The following is a 19,659-nucleotide window of genomic DNA, read 5'->3' on the forward strand; positions in this document are numbered from 1 at the left end:
ATGGGAGCCTGAGCTCCAATGAGACACAGTCTGGCAGGTGGGCACAGCCATGGCACCGAGAGGCTCAGTGGGCTGACCCCTGGCTCTGTCTCGTCTCTTGCCTGCTGCCCCCAACCGTGCTTGGGCCTTCACCCTCACAGTGAGACCCCACGCCAGGGTATCCCCAGCTTCTCTGCCTGCTGCAACGGGAAAATCAGATGGTACCTGACCAGCCATCTTCAATTCTGGGCGAGGTGGAGAAACACCAGCTGTATTTTGGCCTTGGGCGCCAGCAGCCATGCACCTGCCACTAATAAAGGGTTAATTTGGGGACTTATGGATGTTCTAGAGTAGCCAAAAGCATGAGACAGTGGAGGTGTGATTGGCAGCCTGGAACTAACTCCTAATAAACATCGAGACTGGAAGAAAGAGAAGCCTGTGTATCATTTCCAGACTGGGTGCCTGTCTGCTCTGTTGTGACATGCAGGAATATAAATACCTCATAAGAAATGGGGACTAGAAATGCCCCTTCTGTTACCCAATTTGGCTAATAATAACCCTTTAAAAAATCACTGTTATTTTCAAATATCTTATATAGAATAAAACTCATCATACCTGGACTTTGTAGGTCCCTGGCTTCGCTTTAAAACAAAATGATCCATGGGCATCTGTCTCCACGGTGACCAAAGACTTGTCCTTGTCTTGAGACGACAGGACAACTTTGTATTTACTCATCTGCTTGACAGTGTCAGGGAAGCGAATGATTGATATCTGGCCACAGACACTGAACCTGCAACAAGGGGCCCATTCATTCCAGCATGAGAACTCAATTAAAACAGGAGAAAGGCAGCCTCCCACCCAAACTGTACATCCCTCTTCCTGCCCCACTCCTGGCGACAAGTTTAACCCTAACAGAGAGATAGAAAAGCAGCCCAAATGACTCCAGTTCCAAAAAAGCAACCTTTGGAAGGAAGGCTGAACCCCTCCCTGTGTGAGGGAAAAGACACAGCAGAGGCCCACGGTGGGGCCTGATTGTGCATTCTGGGGGACATGTGCCACCCCCCACTGCAGAAGCAATTTTCAGAAAATCTGTAGATGATAAAAATGTTTCAGGTAAATTGGATCATTGATGGTATAGCAGCCCTGGACAGAGAATGTGGGCCAGAGCTTAAATGCAAGGGCTGTAAGCAGCCCTCCAAACCCATGGCACCAGCCACGTGAAACAAGGGCAGGGTCCCTGAAGACGCCTTCCTCGCCTGTGATTATATATAATTCGTGCATAAAAGTGATCGAGGAGATGGGAACAGAAAATGTAATTAAGTTTAAAATAATTACAAAGCTGAAACTGAATTCCTTAAGAGCTAGGAGCCACAAAATCGACTTAAATTGAAAGGTTCCATTCAGGTCATGGCTCGGATTGGGGGTTCTAAATGAGCAGTATGTGCAGTGCCGGAAAGTGCACCCAGAGAAAGGCATGAAAGGCGCATCCCCAGGCTGAGAAAGACCAACAAAGACCATCATCCTTAAGTGCCGTTCTTCACTTTTTTAGCAGTCGACCTGTTAAAGTGTAATAATGCACCACAGCCGGAGGCCATGATTGTCTCTTCCACTGACTAAAGGTTGTATTTTTGAATCAAGAGTCATTTTGGATAAAAATCAGTTGATACTTGTGACAGAAAGAGAGTCAGAAAAGGTGGCTGGGAATGCTGGATAATTATGGGGGTACATTCGAGGCTGGAACACCCCCCACCCCACCCCACCCCCTCCCCGATGCAAATAAAAAGTGGTGGAAAACAACAAAGTGGTGGCAGACTGTGTGTGAAATACGATAATGACCACGAGCCAATCACTTCTTTAGAGCAAAGTGACCAGCCTGCCACATGAGCTCACGATCAAGAGCAGCGGGCGAGGAACGAGGGCCCACGTGCCAAGTCCAGCCAGCAGCCTGCTCTTGCATGGACTGTGGGCTAGGAATGTCGTTCCCACTTTTACTTCCATTCTTTTTTCTTTCTTTTTTTTTTTTTTTTTTTGAAAGGAGAGGAGGAACAAAACGAGAGGGAGAGAGGAATCTTAGACTCCACGCCCAGGTGCAGAGCCCAAGAGAGGGGCTCGATCTCACCCTGAGATCATGCCCTAAGCCAAAATCAGGAGTGGCTCAACCAACTGGGCTCAACCATACTTCTGAAGGGTTAAGAGGGGCAGAAAATCAAAATAGTAATATCCTGTAATATCATATGGAATTCACATTTCATTGTTCCAAATAAAGATTAACTGGAACACAGCCACGCCCATCCATTTATGAGCTGGCTCCGGTGGGTTTGTCAGAGGCCACATGGCCCAGGAAGCCTACAATATTTATTCCCTGGCCCTCTACACAGAAAGTGTGCAGGTCTCTGATCTAGACTTGAAGGTACACATTTTGGTTCTCATTTCCCTCTTCTGGGCATTTCAGAATAAAAGGGCAGAAAGGGAATATTGAGGAGTTATTCTTAAGGATCTATGTCATAGTCTCTTGATTTGTGTACACATCCCAGGAAATGTCACCTTATTCATCCACGTTGAACTTCTCTGCTTCTCCAAGTTTTAAATATTCTAACCATCCAACCTGTTTTTGCTAATTTTCTCAAAGAGAAGTGGCCAGTTACCCCAAACCTCAAATGCATATTGGCTTTAGTTAAAAAAAAAAAAAAAAAAAACTGAACTAAAAAGCTGGTAGGACAGGTGTTTTATTATACTGAAGCCCTTAGAAATTGATTTGTGTCACAAAATTTCTTCATCAAGATTTATGGATAACAAAAAAAAAAAAAATTTATGGATAAAACCTGGGAATTCTGGTGCATTGCAAGATAACTATAGTCTCATTAGTCATTTGGACAGAAGCCAAAGCATTTCCTTCTCAAATAAATTGGGATTTTTTTTTAAAGTAAGAAATAGGAATGAATTAAAAGGCAAGTGTGCTATGGTGACCCAAAAGGAAACTGAATTTTCCCAAATATGCTCAATGATATCATTTTTCTTTGTCCCAAATATTCCACTTGAAGGAAAAAAATAAATATAAATATATTTCTCCATTTCCATGAATAGCATCTCTTCCATCTATACAGTTGCTCAAATAAGAAATGTGGGACCTCAAGAGCACAAGGCCTGCTGACTCCCTCCCCACAGTATCTGTCAAATGCACTACTCTCACCCTTCCTGATCGGCACCCGGATCCCGCCACCACCACATCTCCAGACAACTATCAGCTGCCTCCAATCGAGTCCCTCCACTCACACCCTGGCCTCCCTGCAATCCTGTCTCCACATAGCAGCCAGAAGAGAAAACAAAAATTTTTGTTTTGAAAATGCCCTGATCCCTATCGCTCCCTTGGTGAAAACTCTTCAACAGCTTTCCATTGCATTTGGGCGGGGGGGGGGGGGGGCAGGAAGAGCCCACCTCCACAATCCAGCTACTTGCTCTCCAACCTCACCAGCTGCCTCCAGCCACACTGGCCACCTTCCAGAAAGCTCTGTTCCCTCCCCTCCAGGCCCTGGAACATGCTGTTCCCAGCTGCCTGGGAAGTGCTTCACTTAGCTAACTGCTGCTCCCTGGGCTCAGTGACCCAGTGCGAGTCCTCTCAGTGTCAAGCCCCTCTTCCCTCAACTAATATTCGATAAAGGAGGAAAGACTATCCATTGGAAGAAAGACAGTCTCTTCAATAAATGGTGCTGGGAAAATTGGACATCCACATGCAGAAGAATGAAACTAGACCACTCTCCTTCACCATACACAAAGATAAACTCAAAATGGATGAAAGATCTAAATGTGAGACAAGATTCCATCAAAATCCTAGAGAAGAACACAGGCAACACCCTTTTTGAACTCGGCCACAGTAACTTCTTGCAAGATACATCCACGAAGGCAAAAGAAACAAAAGCAAAAATGAACTATTGGGACTTCATCAAGATAAGAAGCTTTTGCACAGCAAAGGATACAGTCAACAAAACTAAAAGACAACCTACAGAATGGGAGAAGATATTTGCAAATGACATATCAGATAAAGGGCTAGTTTCCAAGATCTATAAAGAACTTCTTAAACTCAACACCAAAGAAACAAACAATCCAATCATGAAATGGGCAAAAGACATGAACAGAAATCTCACAGAGGAAGACATAGACATGGCCAACATGCATATGAGAAAATGCTCTGCATCACTTGCCATCAGGGAAATACAAATCAAAACCACAATGAGATCCCACCTCACACCCGTGAGAATGGGGAAAATTAACAAGGCAGGTAACAACAAATGTTGGAGAGGATGCGGAGAAAAGGGAACCCTCATACACTGTTGGTGGGAATGTGAACTGGTGCAGCCTCTCTGGAAAACTGTGTGGAGGTTCCTCAAAGAGTTAAAAATATACCTGCCCTACGACCCAGCAATTGCACTGTTGGGGATTTACCCCAAAGATACAAATGCAATGAAACGCCGGGACACCTGCACCCCGATGTTTCTAGCAGCAATGGCCACGATAGCCAAACTGTGGAAGGAGCCTCGGTGTCCAACGAAAGATGAATGGATAAAGAAGATAGTGGTTTATGTACACAATGGAATATTACTCAGCTATTAGAAATGACAAATACCCACCATTTGCTTCAACGTGGATGGAACTGGAGGGTATTATGCTGAGTGAAGTAAGTCAGTCGGAGAAGGACAAACATTATATGTTCTCATTCATTTGGGGAATATAAATAATAGTGAAAGGGAATATAAGGGAAGGGAGAAGAAATATGTGGGAAATATCAGAAAGGGAGACAGAACGTAAAGACTGCTAACTCTGGGAATCGAACTAGGGGTGGTGGAAGGGGAGAAGGGCAGGGGGTGGGAGTGAATGGGTGACGGGCACTGGGGGTTATTCTGTATGTTAGTAAATTGAACACCAATAAAAAATAAATTAAAAAAAAAAAAAAAAAGCCCCTCTTCCCTGCATACCTACCAGAACTTACAATCACAAGTTACTCAGCTCAAACCTGTCTCCCCAGTAAGATGAAATCCTTGGTTCTGTCAATGCCAAATGAGTTCACTGCTACACACCAGCCTCTGTCACTGCACCTCACCCAGAGTAGTTGCTCAAAAATGTTTATGAGGGAAAAGAAGGCAGGCTGTGAATCCAAAATGATTTTCTAAGCTCTAACGCAATGATGTACAGGGTTCCCACCGGTGATGTACTTCCCAATCACTCATTTGTCACAGAATCCCTGACCCTGACCCCTACCTGTCTACAGAAGTTGTCACTGACGTCTCCTCAGTAACCAAGGCAATGGAGCATGCTTTCGAGGCTCAGCTCCTGGGCCTCCCTGACCGTCAGGTTTGACCTCACAGCTACAACCCACTGCCTGGATCCTCCTGAGGCCACCCCTCGGACACCGGCATTCCATTTGGGGCCTGCTCTTCTAATTCTACTTGCTTTTTACACATCTAGGGTTCTGGCTGCCCTCTGGCAGGGTCTCCCTGGGTTACGACCTGTCCAGGCATCTGCGCAGAGTGCCACCTGGTGGTCCTGCTCAACCCTCAGCACCTAACAGGCTCCTCTCCCTGCCCACAGCTGGGGGCGCCACAGCCATCCTGCTTCTCAAACTGGGAACTCCTAAATACTCCTCCAACCCGTCCTTGATCTCCCCCTAAGGCAAGCCCCCATCAAGTCTGCTTTCATGCTACCTGAGCCCCAATCTTGTCCCCTTCAGAGTCATCCTTCACTACTGCCAAGGTGCCTCTCTGAAAACAAAAATCTTTTTTTTTTAAAGATGTTATTTATTCATGAGAGACACAGAAAGAGGTAGAGACACAGGCAGAGGGAGAAGCAGGCTCCCTGTGTGGAGCCCGATGTGGGACTTGATCCCAAGACCCCAGCTGGGATCACGCCCTGAGCCAAAGGCAGACGCTCAACTACTGAGCCACCCAGGTGTCCCTGAAAACAAAAATCTAATCATGTCACCTCTATGCTCAAAATGGATTGCTGGCCCCCTGACCCGTGCTGGAGAAAGCCTCATTCTTCCAGTGGGGTGTCCAGAGGTCCTCTGAGATCTGTCCCTCCAGCCTCATCACTCTCTTTGGCCTGCCCAGCAACACCAAGTCATAAGCTCCCAGCTACAGACACTGTGCTGTTCTAGACTGCGTGCCTTTGCTCCTGCCACCTCTCTCCAGGAAGACCCTGCCCTAACTCCATTAAAGTTATGGTTCAGTGAGTATCCAGTGCTATCTCAGAGAGAGATGTAGCTCCCCCATTCCAGGGGTTACACGTAGGTGAGAGAAGGATCTGAGATCTGACTCCAAGGCCCAGGTTCTTTGCACCACATGGTATCACTGTAGGATAAGACCATAGAGATTCAACTACCAGATCCCCTCTCATACTCGCAGTAAGTACAGCAAAGCAGGAAGAACGGTCACAAAGACTGGAAGCATCTCACAGCAAACTTTCTCAAACAACTATACTATCTTCCAAAGTCCTTGAGAGTGAAGCCATGGAAGGTCTTGCAGATGTGAAGTCAGATATAGAGAGATCTTCTTCTAACTTAGACTCATTCTAACTTTGAAGCAAGACAGTTTTCCCTAAGCATCGACATATAACTAGCTCCTTCAGTTTGTAAGACTTAGCACTAATCTTCCTCGGGGGGTCACCCCCACCCCCCCCCGCCCGAATTTCTTACAGGTGCCTAAGACCCCATGTGGATCCCTGGCAGAAACACACAGACAGATCAAAGGTAATTTTGTTCTCAAACGTCCACACAGGCACTTCCAGACCCAAACACAATGACCTCACCCTGTGGCAATGATGTCAGCCAGCTGAGGTGTGTTAGGTGCAATTTTGATGGTGACGGTTTCAAAGTAGAGGTGTTCCTTCTGAGCATGGATCGTGTACGTCCCCGTGGTGATGTTTTCCAGGCGGAATGAGCCATCAGCTTTGGTTTTGACTAGAAAACAAAAAGATGCAAATAGAAGATGAGCCAAAGACAGCTGTCCATCCCCTCTTGAGACAAAAAGCTGGCATATTTTCACAGCACCATTAAGATAGTTTCCCTTCCATTTCTCTCTGGGATCAAAATCCAGTACTGGCAAACAGTTCTGGGGGGTCAACACAGCTGCCGACCTTTGATTTGGTTATTCAGAGTGACTACGGCCTCTGGAACGCCTTCGCCTTCGGGTCCATTCAAGACCCTCCCAGTGACAGAGAATCCCATGACGTGGAACACAGGCTGGAAGATGAAGAATAGGAAGAAGGTTCACATGTGCCGGAGCGGTAAGGCCCTCCTCGTCCACTCACGCCAGCGCTCAGCACAGCCATGGGTGCAGGAGTCCCGAGTCCCAGCCGGGTCCCAACCCACTCCCCTGACTCCTGCTGCTCCCACACCTCTGCATGTTCCCCGGGGGTCTGTCTGCTTCTTACACTCTGGTCACCCTGATGTTTGTCAAATAACTGAGTACCAAAGATCTACAGGCTTACTTCCCCAGTTAAAGATCACAGAATCAAACTTGAAAGCCTCCTGCTCCCCCCACCACCATGTAACACTTGCTCCCGTCCTGCCTCCTCCCCTCCAGATGCTCCCAATCTGGTGAACCACATCACCTCCAGTCTTCTGACCTCAAACCACAGCGTCACCTGGGACCCCCTCCCCACACTCCAATATCAATCCATCCTATGCATCCTACCCCTGCCAGGTGTCCTGTCTTTTCCCACCATAACCTGAATTCAAATCTTGGTTCACTCCACCGAGGTCACCTTCCGCACCCACTACCACACCCTGTGCTTGATTTACATGTGTCTATGCTCCAGCTCGTGAGTACCATGGTTTTGCTCTCCCTGGAGTCACTATGTTCCAGCCACCTTGATCCCTGGGTCCTCAAGCTGACTACATGCATGCACCACAGGCATCCCTCCCGTGGACCTTTTACACCAGCTGCCCCTCTCAGCCTGGACCATTCTCTCCCACCTCTGGACAAGATCAGGGGGGAGGCTCCTCCTTCTCATCATTCCAGTTTCAACTCAAGCCATCACCACCTCCAAGAGGCCTTCCCTGACTATCCATCCCATCTCAGAGGCCCCTGCCCCTGCTTTCTACCCCAGCCACTCACTATCACACTAGCCTATTTCATTAGCTTGGTCCAAATTTTATCAATATCTCAAATGTCCTTGATTTATCTTCCTTTGTCTACCTCTTACTAGAATGTAACCTCCATGAATATAGTGACCTTTTCTGTCTTAGTCAGCTGGTACACAGTAGGCACTGAATAAATCACTTCTGAATCCAAGAACAGATGAATGAATGCACGCATACATACAAGAGCATTTGAGAGATTTCTTAAAAATTCAATGGTTTTTTTGTTTTGTTTTTGTTTTTGTTTTTTTAAAGATTTTATTTATTTATTCATGAGAAACCCAGAGAGAGAGAGGCAGAGACACAGGCAGAGGGAGAAGCAGGCTCTATGCTGGGAGCCTGACGTAGGACTCAATCCCGGATCTCCAGGATCACACCCTGGGCTGAAGGAGGCACTAAACCGCTGAGCCACCCCAGCTGCCCTGTTTTTTTTTTTTTTTTTTTTTAATTCAGGTAGCCCTTCCTGATCCTTCTAAAAAGATGTGGTTTATCTACTTACCAATTCCTGCATTCACTCAACAACTACTTTTACAAGACACCTGCTCTGTGCCAGGCACTAAATCACCTTAGGAATATGTGAAGAATGAGACATCACTAATGCACCTGACCTCATGCGGCTTCCAGGCTACTCCCTGAAATTTCATTCATGTCTCTACTTAAAAACTGGTGTTTAGTCGAGATCAAATGCACAAGCCCCGCACAAAGCAAGCAAGGACACCTCCCCACCCCCATCCACCTCCAGTGTGCACAAAGCCGGCAAGTGATTTAAGGAATCTTAAAAAGCCGTCAGAACCCCACTGAGCATGTGACCTAAAAGCTAGCTTCTACCAACCGCAGCTACTTCAACACAGTACTTTCAAATGCAACATTAAAAGAACGCGATTAAAATCTAATTTTTTCAATAACTGTAACACTAGGAGGTCCATTTATGAAATCCTGGAAGTGTGTCACCTCCTTTCTTTATTTTTCTATGGAACACTTGCCACCTCCTAATGTACTACCTAACATACCTATTTATAAGTGCATTGTTTCTTTCTGCCATTGCACTCCGGAAGAATAGAAATTTGCAGCTTTTTGGGTCCCCAGGGTACATCCACCCCTAGAACAGTACCTGAATCGCCACCTGAGACTGACACTCAATAAATACATTTCAACGAACAAAGTAGCTATAACTGGGGCCTCCACATTCCTCATGTGAAGAAATTCTGAGACAGTGGATCCCAGGCTAAACTGGAACAGAGCACAAGATTCTGGTTTCTTCCCACAGCCCAGCCCTTCCAGATAAAATACTGATTTTCGTAAACATGTTTGCAACACCTGTGCCCAGAGATGGGAAACCCAAACACCTGTCCCTTCTGGAGGGAGGTCTTACCTCAATTTTCAGGCTGTCATGTTCCACTGCGAAGTCTCGTCTGGAAGGAGCAACATCAAAGGTAATCCTCTCCCCTCTATAAAAGGGAATCTAGAAGGAAGGGTCTGTTAATTACTAAGAGCCCACAACATGATCAATATTAATAATCGACCCAGGAAGCCACAAACGACAAGGGGTTCGAGGCGAGCCAAGAGAAACTATTAATCATAACTGCTGCTGATCTTAAAAGAGGAAGGCCCAAACTTTTTGCAGCCACGACTGATGAAGTCTGAGTCTCGTCCAAAATAACAATGCTAAAGAAATCGGTCGCGAAACTGCAAGGCAATCATTTTTTTCCCTTTAACACCCAAATGGCATTGACTCTCGCTGTGTCTGCAGAGTCTACAATGTCCAGAAAACACAAATATTCTCCACTCACCACAGTATAGTCCCCGCTTGGCAAGGAATAGAAGGAAAACGAGCCATCTTCTTTGGAGACTGCATAGCACAGATACACCAGACTCTCATCTGGGGGTTGGAAGCCAGGCACTGGAGAGATGTTGCAACCCAGGACATCCTATGTCAAGGGGAGAAAAGAAAATGACTTCCTTTTCCACTCCTAGGTTCTCATTACCATCAAACGGCCACACTAGCAGAAAATTCTTCTAAGTTTTACATCACAAAACACATGTTTCTGAAACCCACGGCATAGTAGGGAGGTAAAATGAACAAAAACTTTTACACTCAAGTTGGGGAGTTAAAAAAACTGGCATGGTCTTCTTGGAACAAACGATGTCATCGTCCTTCCCTACAGTGGGGCGTTATTCTGCGGTCAAGGAAATAGAGCTCTGGAAGGGCAAGTGGCGGGCTCACACAGCCAGCAAAAGGCAGAGCTGTGATCTGTCTGCACCTGCGTATGAGATTTCAGAGCCTGTGCACTTTCCACTGGAGCCCACTCCCACCACAGACATTCAGGTTCTTGCGAGTCAACCAAGAAACGCAAAGCTTTTACATGTAGAGACTGTGCCCCTACCTTGGCCTGCATTTTCAGTGTGTTCTCAGCCTGCGTTCTCACAATCTCACCCATTCTTGGCTCTTTTTTACGTACCTCTTTGGAAACTACAGATGAAAAGAGAAGAAACTTCACCCCTTTCATGGGTTCCCCATCACTGCGGACAGAGCCAGACACATTGTAGCCAGCCACGATGAGGGGACTGGCGGCAGTTGGCATTGGAGTTGGTCACCCGCACAGTGGTGCTCGCCTACAGGAAGAAGGTGATTTTAACTTCCCAAGTAACAAATCCTCACGGAGTGTTTAACAACCGTGAAGATATGCTTAAGCTAAAATATTAATGAGGGGGTGGGGAGTAACATGGAAAACTGGGAAGGTGATAGAATCACAACCACGTGTTCGCAAGCAAAATGAATTAAAATGAAATGTGGCAAAATGTCCATCACAATGATGATCTCCTTTGCGTCGCGAACGGTTTGTTTTACACTTTTCCACCTTCCAAATGTTCCACCTCTGTTACCACTCCTTTACTCTGGTCTATCTGTTGCAATTTTTTTAAATGAGCATCCTTTACTTTTTTCCATGTTTGATGGTATATATGCATGTGACTTTAAAGCTGTCGAAGCACAGTTCACAGAGAAAAAAATGCATATAGTCTAGGTGTACAGAGCAGTGATCTTCACAAACTGAACATGCCCTGTAACCAGCACCCAGGAGCCCCTTCACACTAATTTCCAGGTACTATCTGCCAAAGACAATCATTATCGTGACTTTTAATAGCATGATCTACTTTTAAATACAATCTTATGTTAATAGATTCAAATTCCTTTATACATACGATTAAGAATATAAGCCTTAAAGTTTATTCTAATCAATGTATAAGCCATGAGTTCTAAATAAAACATTTTTAACCCCCTGAAAACTTGCAGTCATAAATAGTATACAGATAAGTAGAAGTGTGAAACCATACCATCAACTCTAAATGCTTAAAAACTATAGAGTAAAAACTAAAATACTGATTCTAATAGTTCCTTAGCAAGAACAAAACACAGCCTCAAAACTAATATAAAAGTTAATGTGTTGAAATGTCCTTTAAATCTTACTTCAATTTGTTTTCCTGTAGTGATTACAAAACCTCACCTGGTCTGTTTCTTCCTTTTTTCATCTTTTATCATAAACTATTTCCATCAAATAAAAAGATATCATTGGGAGTGCCTGGGTGGCTCATTGGGTTAAGCATATGCCTTTGGCTTAGGTCATGATCCCAGATCCTGGGATCAAGCCCCATGTCAGGCTCCCTGCTCAGCAGGGAGTCTGCTTCTCCCTCTCCCTCTGCCCTCCCCTCCACTTGTGCTCTGTATCTCTAATACCTTTAAAAAAGATATAAAAACTACTCTAAAGAACACCTATACACACTCTAACCAGCTAAGAAATAAAAGCAGAAGTATAATTCGAGTCTTGCATACCTCGAAATCCCTTCCTGCCTCCCTCTATAGATGTCAGTGTCATAATGAATATAGTATCTGCCGTTCTCATGCACATCCTCATACTTTTTTTACATAGGACTCTATCTGTAAGTGGAAGTACCCTGAGTGTTTTTAATTACTGTATAAACAATACTGTGTTTCCTTACCCTCAGCAACTTGCCTTTTTCCCTCAACTTTATGTTTTTAAATGTACTCCTATTGATCCACGTAGCTCTGTTTCACTCATTGCTGTCCTACAGGATTCTGTGTGATAAAACCACATTCTGCTCTCTACTTAACGGACATTTAGGTCGCTTATAATATTTTGCTAGTATAAACAAAACTGCGATAGGCATTCTTTTACATTCTCCTTGGGCACACGTGCAATGGTTTCTAGAATGTTAAGTATGTTTATAGATTGCTGTTTCAGACTGGAAAAAGAACAAATAAATCTCATCAGGTCCTTCTGGTGTTGATTCAGCTTAAAATAGCTATAGTTAATAACAGACCTATTTCACAGCAGGAAGACAGTATTGTCACCTAAAACCAAAAACAACAGAAGGAACATCTGCTACAGTGAGTTTTATCTTATAAATACCACCGAATCAATCAGCAGCATTGTCTTTTTTCTCATTTACTTCCAGAAAAACCATAAACTCATTTCATACCCTGAAATGAGCCCTCTATCCTTGTCTCCAAACCAGAACACTGCTGGCACAGCTATCAACAACTGAAATACTCACCTCTTTCAATGCCCAGGTTGGATGAGTTGCAAGAATTTCATAATCCCCAGGAAGAACTTTAAAAAATGCAAACCTAAGAAATAAAAAATACCAATTAACTTTCTCTCAACAGCCCAAGTGTTCTAATTTATAGCTAATATTGTAAGAACAAGAAAATAATGTTTGGATTATCACAAACTTGCCAATGGCTGGCTAAATGAACATAAACAAAAATTCAGTCATTCACTATACAAATCCACATCGAGGAGCACTTAATTGGAATACTTCCTGTGTACAAGAACAGGTATTCTGTGTGCTGCCAGGAAGAAGGTTTTATGTTTCCCTTAACCCCAAGGATTTCTGACCTTAAAAACCAGATATTGGGAGGACACCTGGGTGGCTCAGTGGTTGAGTGTCTGCCTTTGGCTCAGGGCATGATCCCAGAGTCCTGAGATCAAGTCCCTCTACCTATGTCTCTGCCTCTCTCTCTGTGTCTCTCATGAATAAATAAATAAAATCTTTAAAAAAAAACAAAAAACAAAAACCAGTCCCTGGTTCAGCAAGGATCAGTCATAAAACATTCAAGTCTGCTTTGAGCAGAGGTGATAGGCATGAATAGGCAAAGAGAAGGGAAGGAAGTGTCCAGGGGAACAGTGGGAAGGAAAGAGTCCTGGGTGCAGAAGAGAGAACAGATCTGAAAGGCTGAGGCCTATGCTGATGTTAATGACGTGGGCAGGGCAAATGATAACAAGCTTCGAATCTTATACAGAAGAGTTTAGATCTCTTATCAGAAAAAATACAGAGTGAGCCATTCTGGGCTCTTGCACAAACTACAATGACCAAACCAGACACTGATGAATACCAGTTAAGTAACCATGGGCAAATCAAGACCAGAGTGACAGAAGCTGAGGCTGGAAACACTGTCTGATACACTTGACCCTTTTAAATGTGTAAAGCACCAGACAATGAGTGCTCATTCTAGTAAAATAGACTACCAAAAAAATCCATCTAATTTCTTCTCCTGTGGTGGTATTTCATTATATCAAGTATTGCCTGTCATAATTGGGTATGACTTGGAAATCACTTTGCTACAATAAAATTGAAATTACTATTGGATTTTGGCCGTGGGGAGATGCAGCCTCTACTCCTGCAAGTTATGATCATTGTTTTACTCAGTGCAGATGAAGGAGACTGAACAAGTTCAAGTCACTTCACCCAGGGAGGTCAAGAGCAAACTGCTAGCCCAGAGAAAATAGAAGCTCCGCATTCCTCCCACAGGCATCAATCAAGTAGACATAAATGTTATCCCCAAACTAAAAAATAATTTCAACAATCCTCATTGAAAAACTGGAGAGCAACAGACTCATTATAAGCTTCTAATTTGCAGTTAAGTTGGTTTTGTGTATTGAAGGAGTAATGATTCGAATGCTTTCAAAATTATCAGTTGGAACTACTCTGAGTTAATCTTGGCACATCTGTTAACATTTACAACTCAACGATATAAATCCATTAAACACTTTAAATCTGACTCTGAGGTTAATTAAATAGTTGTCAGTTCCAACCACAAAATAATTTTGATATAATAGTGATAATGTGATTTTTAAAAATCCTAATTAAGGGGCACCTGGGTGGCTCAATTGGTTGAGCATCTGACTCTTGATTTCAGCTCAGGTCATGATCTCAGGGTCATGAAATTGAGCCCCAGCCTCTGCACTAGGCATGGAAACTGCTTGGGATTCTCTCTCTCCCTCTCCCTCTGCCCCTCTCCTCCTATGCACTCTCTAAACAGAATTTAAAAATTTAAAAAAAAAAATCATAACTGACCAAATCTATATTGAGCTAACACTATTATGCACTCTATTCCATGCCAGGCAGTTTGAAGTAATACTATTAATTTAATCTTCCTGCTAACCTTTAATATCATCATTCCTTATAAATGATGATAGGTTCCACCATCATCATTTATAAATAAGAAACTTGAGGCCCAAATGCATTAAGTAACTTGCTCCAGATCAAACCCAGTAAGTGGAGGAACCTGGAATCAAACCCAGGTTTTTAGGCTCCAGAGCCAAGCCCACTGTTAAATGAAGGCCTACTATGTGCCAGGCCTGCAGCAGGTGCTGTACAAAGATTAACTCATGTTTGATCATCCCATCAACTCTAGAGGTGACGGGTCAGATAACTTCCATTTCACAGATGAAGAGCTTGAGGCCCCGAGAGGCATGAACTCATCTGCAGTTAAGAGGCCAAATAAAGATCTGAACCCAGGTCTCCCAGGCCCAGTCACAGGCTCCCTCCCTCCCCTCAGCTGTGAGGCAGGAGGACACAGGCACAACTTACTTTCCACCAGGCTGTGTCACTGTGGACTGGATCTTTGCTTCAGTCCCTGTGTTTCTCAGAGACACCTGAACTCCTGCAGGGCCCAGGGGCTGCCCTTTGCTGAGAACCTGTCAAGGAGAAGGAGGTCAGGACCCAAACCAGCAGCAGAGTTCCCCTGCTCATGCTCCCTGCATGGACCTTATACCTTTCTTTGGGTCAAGACTCCTTCACAAAGAGTAGATAAATGATGCATACCCTTCCCTGGAATTAGTTGGGGTGCTGAGTGAGGCAACAGTAATGGTGAAATAATACTTTATTTCATCGAATCTAAGACACCATCAGCTAAAGATGCACCATGATTTTACAATCTATGGAGAAAGAAAAGTACCATGATCCTCCACACTAGCAAGAAACTTACACATGAAGCCAGGACCACTTTGCCTCATTGAGAGCAAGCACCTCACTCTCATTTGAAGGCAGAGGAGAAATCAACTTGCCGTGAAGAAACGAATAGCAGGGCAATTCGCACATGTCAACCATGGTGCCAGATGGAGGGAGGAAAAAGAACTCCCCTGAAATATCTGAACTTGGAGCCGCCATTCACACAGGTTAGCCCCCTAAATTCACACCACCAAGGTACCCCAAAAAACTCTTAGAGAATCTAGTTTACTGAGACAACTCCTGGGAGAGTGGATGAAGCAAATGCAAATCCTATCTGCAGGAGACTGGTTTCATTTGCCCACGGTGATTACAGGTTGCCAGAAGTCCTGAGGCCTGCGCTCTTCCCAGCCTGCACCCAGAAGGGGCCATCCCTGGAAGTTACTCAGCCAAGCTTTACAGTGGAATGGCCTCGCATTCCCTTACAACTGCCCTCATGAGAGAATGACAAGTAGCCCAGATCTGACTGGGTTTTAGTCACCCATTACCTTTTACACCAAATTTTACCCATTCTGAGACCCTCCTGAAGTCTGTCTGTGGGTCTCTTGGGAACTCAGAGTCCCCACTAAAAAGTCCTGCTTTTTTAAAGGTCAGAAAAGACTCAGTACATGATACAGAGCAAACATTAAAAATAACCATGTTCCGAAGCCAAACCTTTCCATTCACAGAGAACCCGGTGAACACAAAGTCGATGTCCCCACCCTTGGTACAGATGTCACTGACGCCATCCACATACAGCTCCACGATCGTTGGCTCTAAGAAATGAAGGTGGGAGGGAAAGGAGCAGGGTACAAGACACAAGAGCAAGTTTAGTTCTGACAGAAGGTGAACCTGTCTAGGCAAAACACATTTTCTTGGTCAATCTTCAGTTTATTTTTGAGCACTTAATACGCTCTCATGATTTAACATCCAAAGGTACCAAGAGGGATGCAGGGACGTCTCCCTCTCGCCTCTTCCCCTGGACACCCAGTTTCCTGTCCCAGAGTGAAACAGTGTGTGGAGGATAATATGCTTTTTAAAATATATATATAAAAAATAAAATAAAATAAAACAAAATATATATTTTTTTTAATTATTTATTCATGAGAGAGAGGGAGAGATATAGGCAGAGAAGCAGGCTCCCTGAGGGGAGCCAGATGTGGGACTTGATCCCAGGACCCTGGGATCACGACCTGAGCCGAAAGCAGATGCTCAACCATTGAGCCACCCAGGCATCCCAATAATATGCTTTTATAACAGTCTTTTGGCTGCGCTTATCTCAGAGTCCCACTGAAAATTCAGCAAGCACCAAATTGTTTTATTTATTGGATGCTTATCACATACCCAATACAGGGCTAGGTGCATATGCACCTCACAACGACTTTAACAGGTCGAGGATTAAGCTGACACACAGAAAGGTTAAAGGCCCCCCCACCCCCTGCCAAAGTCACAGAGCTTGTGAGTGATGGAGCCCCAACTCAACCTCCAGAAGCCTGGCTCCAAACTGTGTCCTGACCAACCGCATGAGCTCAGCCACGTTAAACCAGGATCATAAACTCTAATGCCCACAGGAACGAAGCAGGGGATGGGCCACTGGTTCAAACTTTCAAGAAAAAACAGACATCTGGATTTTATGTGTCATCTCCTGATGTTTCAGTATTAGCAACTAATTCAAATTGTGTAAAAGACGGAAAAGGTCATCATAATAAGGGTTAAAGTTTTTAAAAGGTTAGGAAGAGTGTAGAGTGTTAAATAGAGAAAAGGGAAAATCAAGAGAATTTTGGGTAAAATGAATAATTACATACACACGGGAAGATACCAATACAAAAATGCACACAAGACTTGAACAGACACCTCACAAAAGATGTTATCCATATGGCCAATAAACATATTTTTAAAAAAAGCATTCAATCTCATTGACCATCAAATAAATAAATATCAAAACCACAATGAGAATGGTCTCACTCGTGTGGAATTTAAGAAACAAAACAGAGGCTCATAGAGGAAGGGAGGGAAAAATAAAACAAGATGAAATCAGAGAGAGAGACAAACCATAAGGGACTGGTAATGATAAGAAAAACTCAGGTTTGCTGGAGGAGAGGGGCTTGGGGGATGGGATAACTGGGTGATGGGCGTTAAGGAGGGGATATGATGGAATGAGCACTGGGTGTGATATAAGACTGATGAATCACTGATCTCTACCCCTGAAACTAATACTACTACTATATTAATTATTAATTAATTTACTACTACTAAATTAATTAGTAATTAATTGAATTTAATTTTTAAATTCAATTAATTAAAATTTAAAAAACACAGTGAGAGACCACCACATTACCACCAGAATGGCTAAAATGAAAAAACACTGCCCTTACCAAGTGCTGGTGAGCTGCGGGGCAGCTAGAACTCTTCCACACTGCTGGGAGAGCGGAAGCTGCGACATCCGCCTTGGACACCTCACACTATCCACGAGAGCTGCACAGGTAAGTGCTCTCTTGCCCAGCAATCCCTCCTGGTATATACTCACCAGAAATGCAAACACAAGAACACATGTACCGAAAGGCCAGAACAAGTACATTCGCAGGAGCACCACACTTAGTGGCCAAAGTTGAGAAGCAGCCCACACGTCCATCAACAGAAGGGGTAAGTCACTTTATACTCACACAGCAGTTGAATGAGTTAACGGAAGCCACACACATAATAGAGATGAGTGTCATTAACAATGTCGGGAGGAAGAAACCAGACACAAAAATGTACCCCTTTAGGATTCCATTTATATCAAGTTCAAAACAGACAAGACTCATCTACAACTTTAGGCGGTCGGGGCAGTGGTCACCTGCGGGTGGGGTGGAGCGGTTGGGGAGTACCTGCGAGGGGGCACCACTGGGGTACTGGTTCTACGTCGTTATCCGGGTAGAGGTTACATGCTGCGTTCACTTGGGGAACGTTCACGTGATACCCTTACGACGACTACACTTTTCTGATAGTACAATTCAATAAAGTAAAGAAAAAACACCCCCACAGGCCGGTGATCTGCAACCTCTGCTTTAGCACTGTGTTGGGTTCCCTTCCTCTGCTGCTCTCTGGAATGCATGGGTCAGGTGCCCCCTACTATAAACTGAAAAAGAACCTCCCTCAGAGTCCAAATGGCTGTCGGCTGACCTGAGCTCTACTTTGCCCTTGTGATGACAGGAACTAAATTCTTCCTCCTCCAACTGACAAGCAAGCCTGACACAAACAGCCATGGCCCCCAACCCCTCTCCTGAAGCTACAGAACTGGGATCACACACACCTACTCTTTGGAAACGTCAGCCGTGGCAGAGCAGAACCCTCTCTTATCTCAACCCCTTTCCCACATCTCCAGCTCTGCTAAAAGGCAGATATTATCAGGTAAGTTCCGAGTTCTTGTTTGTACGTGTGCAGAATGCTTTTAAGGATTTATTCATGGCTCATTATGTGCCAGTCTTTCTCAACATTGTAAATACACTGGCCCATTAGTCCTCCAAGTCAGGCTGTGAGGCAGCTACTACCACTCTCCTGACCCCCTAGCAAGGAGACTGGACACTGACTCAGGGGACGTAGTTTGTCCAAGGTCATCACAGAACCAGTATTGCTCAAGGTCACCAGATGTTCTGATCTCCTTTGAGAAGCAGATCCAGATTTTCATGTGAAATTTCACCATGTTTAATACTGCGGTCCTAAAAAGGATCGAGGGGGCTAAGAAGCCACCCTGGGACAGGAAAAAAGTCCCAACTCCTGAACTCTAGATACCATTGTGCTACCACTTTATGAACAGAACTACAAAAGCAGAGCTTCTGGAGAAAGGTTCAGGACAAGATGCCTATCTCAAGAAAGATGACAGAAAAAAAAAAAAAAAGAAAAATGACAGAAAACCTTAAGATAGGTCCAAGGTAGGAACACCTGGGTGGCTCAGCGGTTGAGCGTCTGCCTTTGCCTAGGCCAGTCTGCCTTTGCCAAGTCCAGGGATTGAGTCCCACATCGGGGTCCCTGTAAGGAGCCTGCTTCTCCCTCTGTCTATGTCTCTGTCTCTCTCTGTGTGTCTCTCATCAATAAATAAAATCTTTAAATAAAATAAAATAGGGATCCCTGGGTGGCGCAGCAGTTTGGCGCCTGCCTTTGGCCCAGGGCGCGATCCTGGAGACCCAGGATCGAATCCCACATCAGGCTCCCGGTGCATGGAGCCTGCTTCTCCCTCTGCCTGTGTCTCTGCCTCTCTCTCTCTCTGTAACTATCATAAATAA

At 44.6% G+C, this 19,659-nt stretch overlaps 1 protein-coding gene across 1 annotated transcript in view; it reads right to left on the minus strand.

Annotated features, from left to right (window-relative positions):
- The window catches only part of LOC112679048 (nodal modulator 1), a 57,170-nt gene that overhangs the window by 33,025 nt on the left and 4,486 nt on the right, over nt 1-19,659 (minus strand). The window contains 10 exon segments of the mRNA XM_025478542.3: nt 595-769; nt 6,778-6,928; nt 7,105-7,210; nt 9,483-9,572; nt 9,901-10,038; nt 10,570-10,683; nt 10,685-10,723; nt 12,683-12,755; nt 15,002-15,108; nt 16,073-16,173. Of these exon segments, the coding sequence (XP_025334327.3) occupies nt 595-769; nt 6,778-6,928; nt 7,105-7,210; nt 9,483-9,572; nt 9,901-10,038; nt 10,570-10,683; nt 10,685-10,723; nt 12,683-12,755; nt 15,002-15,108; nt 16,073-16,173 (1,094 nt within the window).

The sequence above is a fragment of the Canis lupus genome, chromosome 6 (genome assembly GCF_003254725.2).
Source record: "Canis lupus dingo isolate Sandy chromosome 6, ASM325472v2, whole genome shotgun sequence".
NCBI classification, from domain to species: Eukaryota; Metazoa; Chordata; class Mammalia; order Carnivora; family Canidae; genus Canis; species Canis lupus.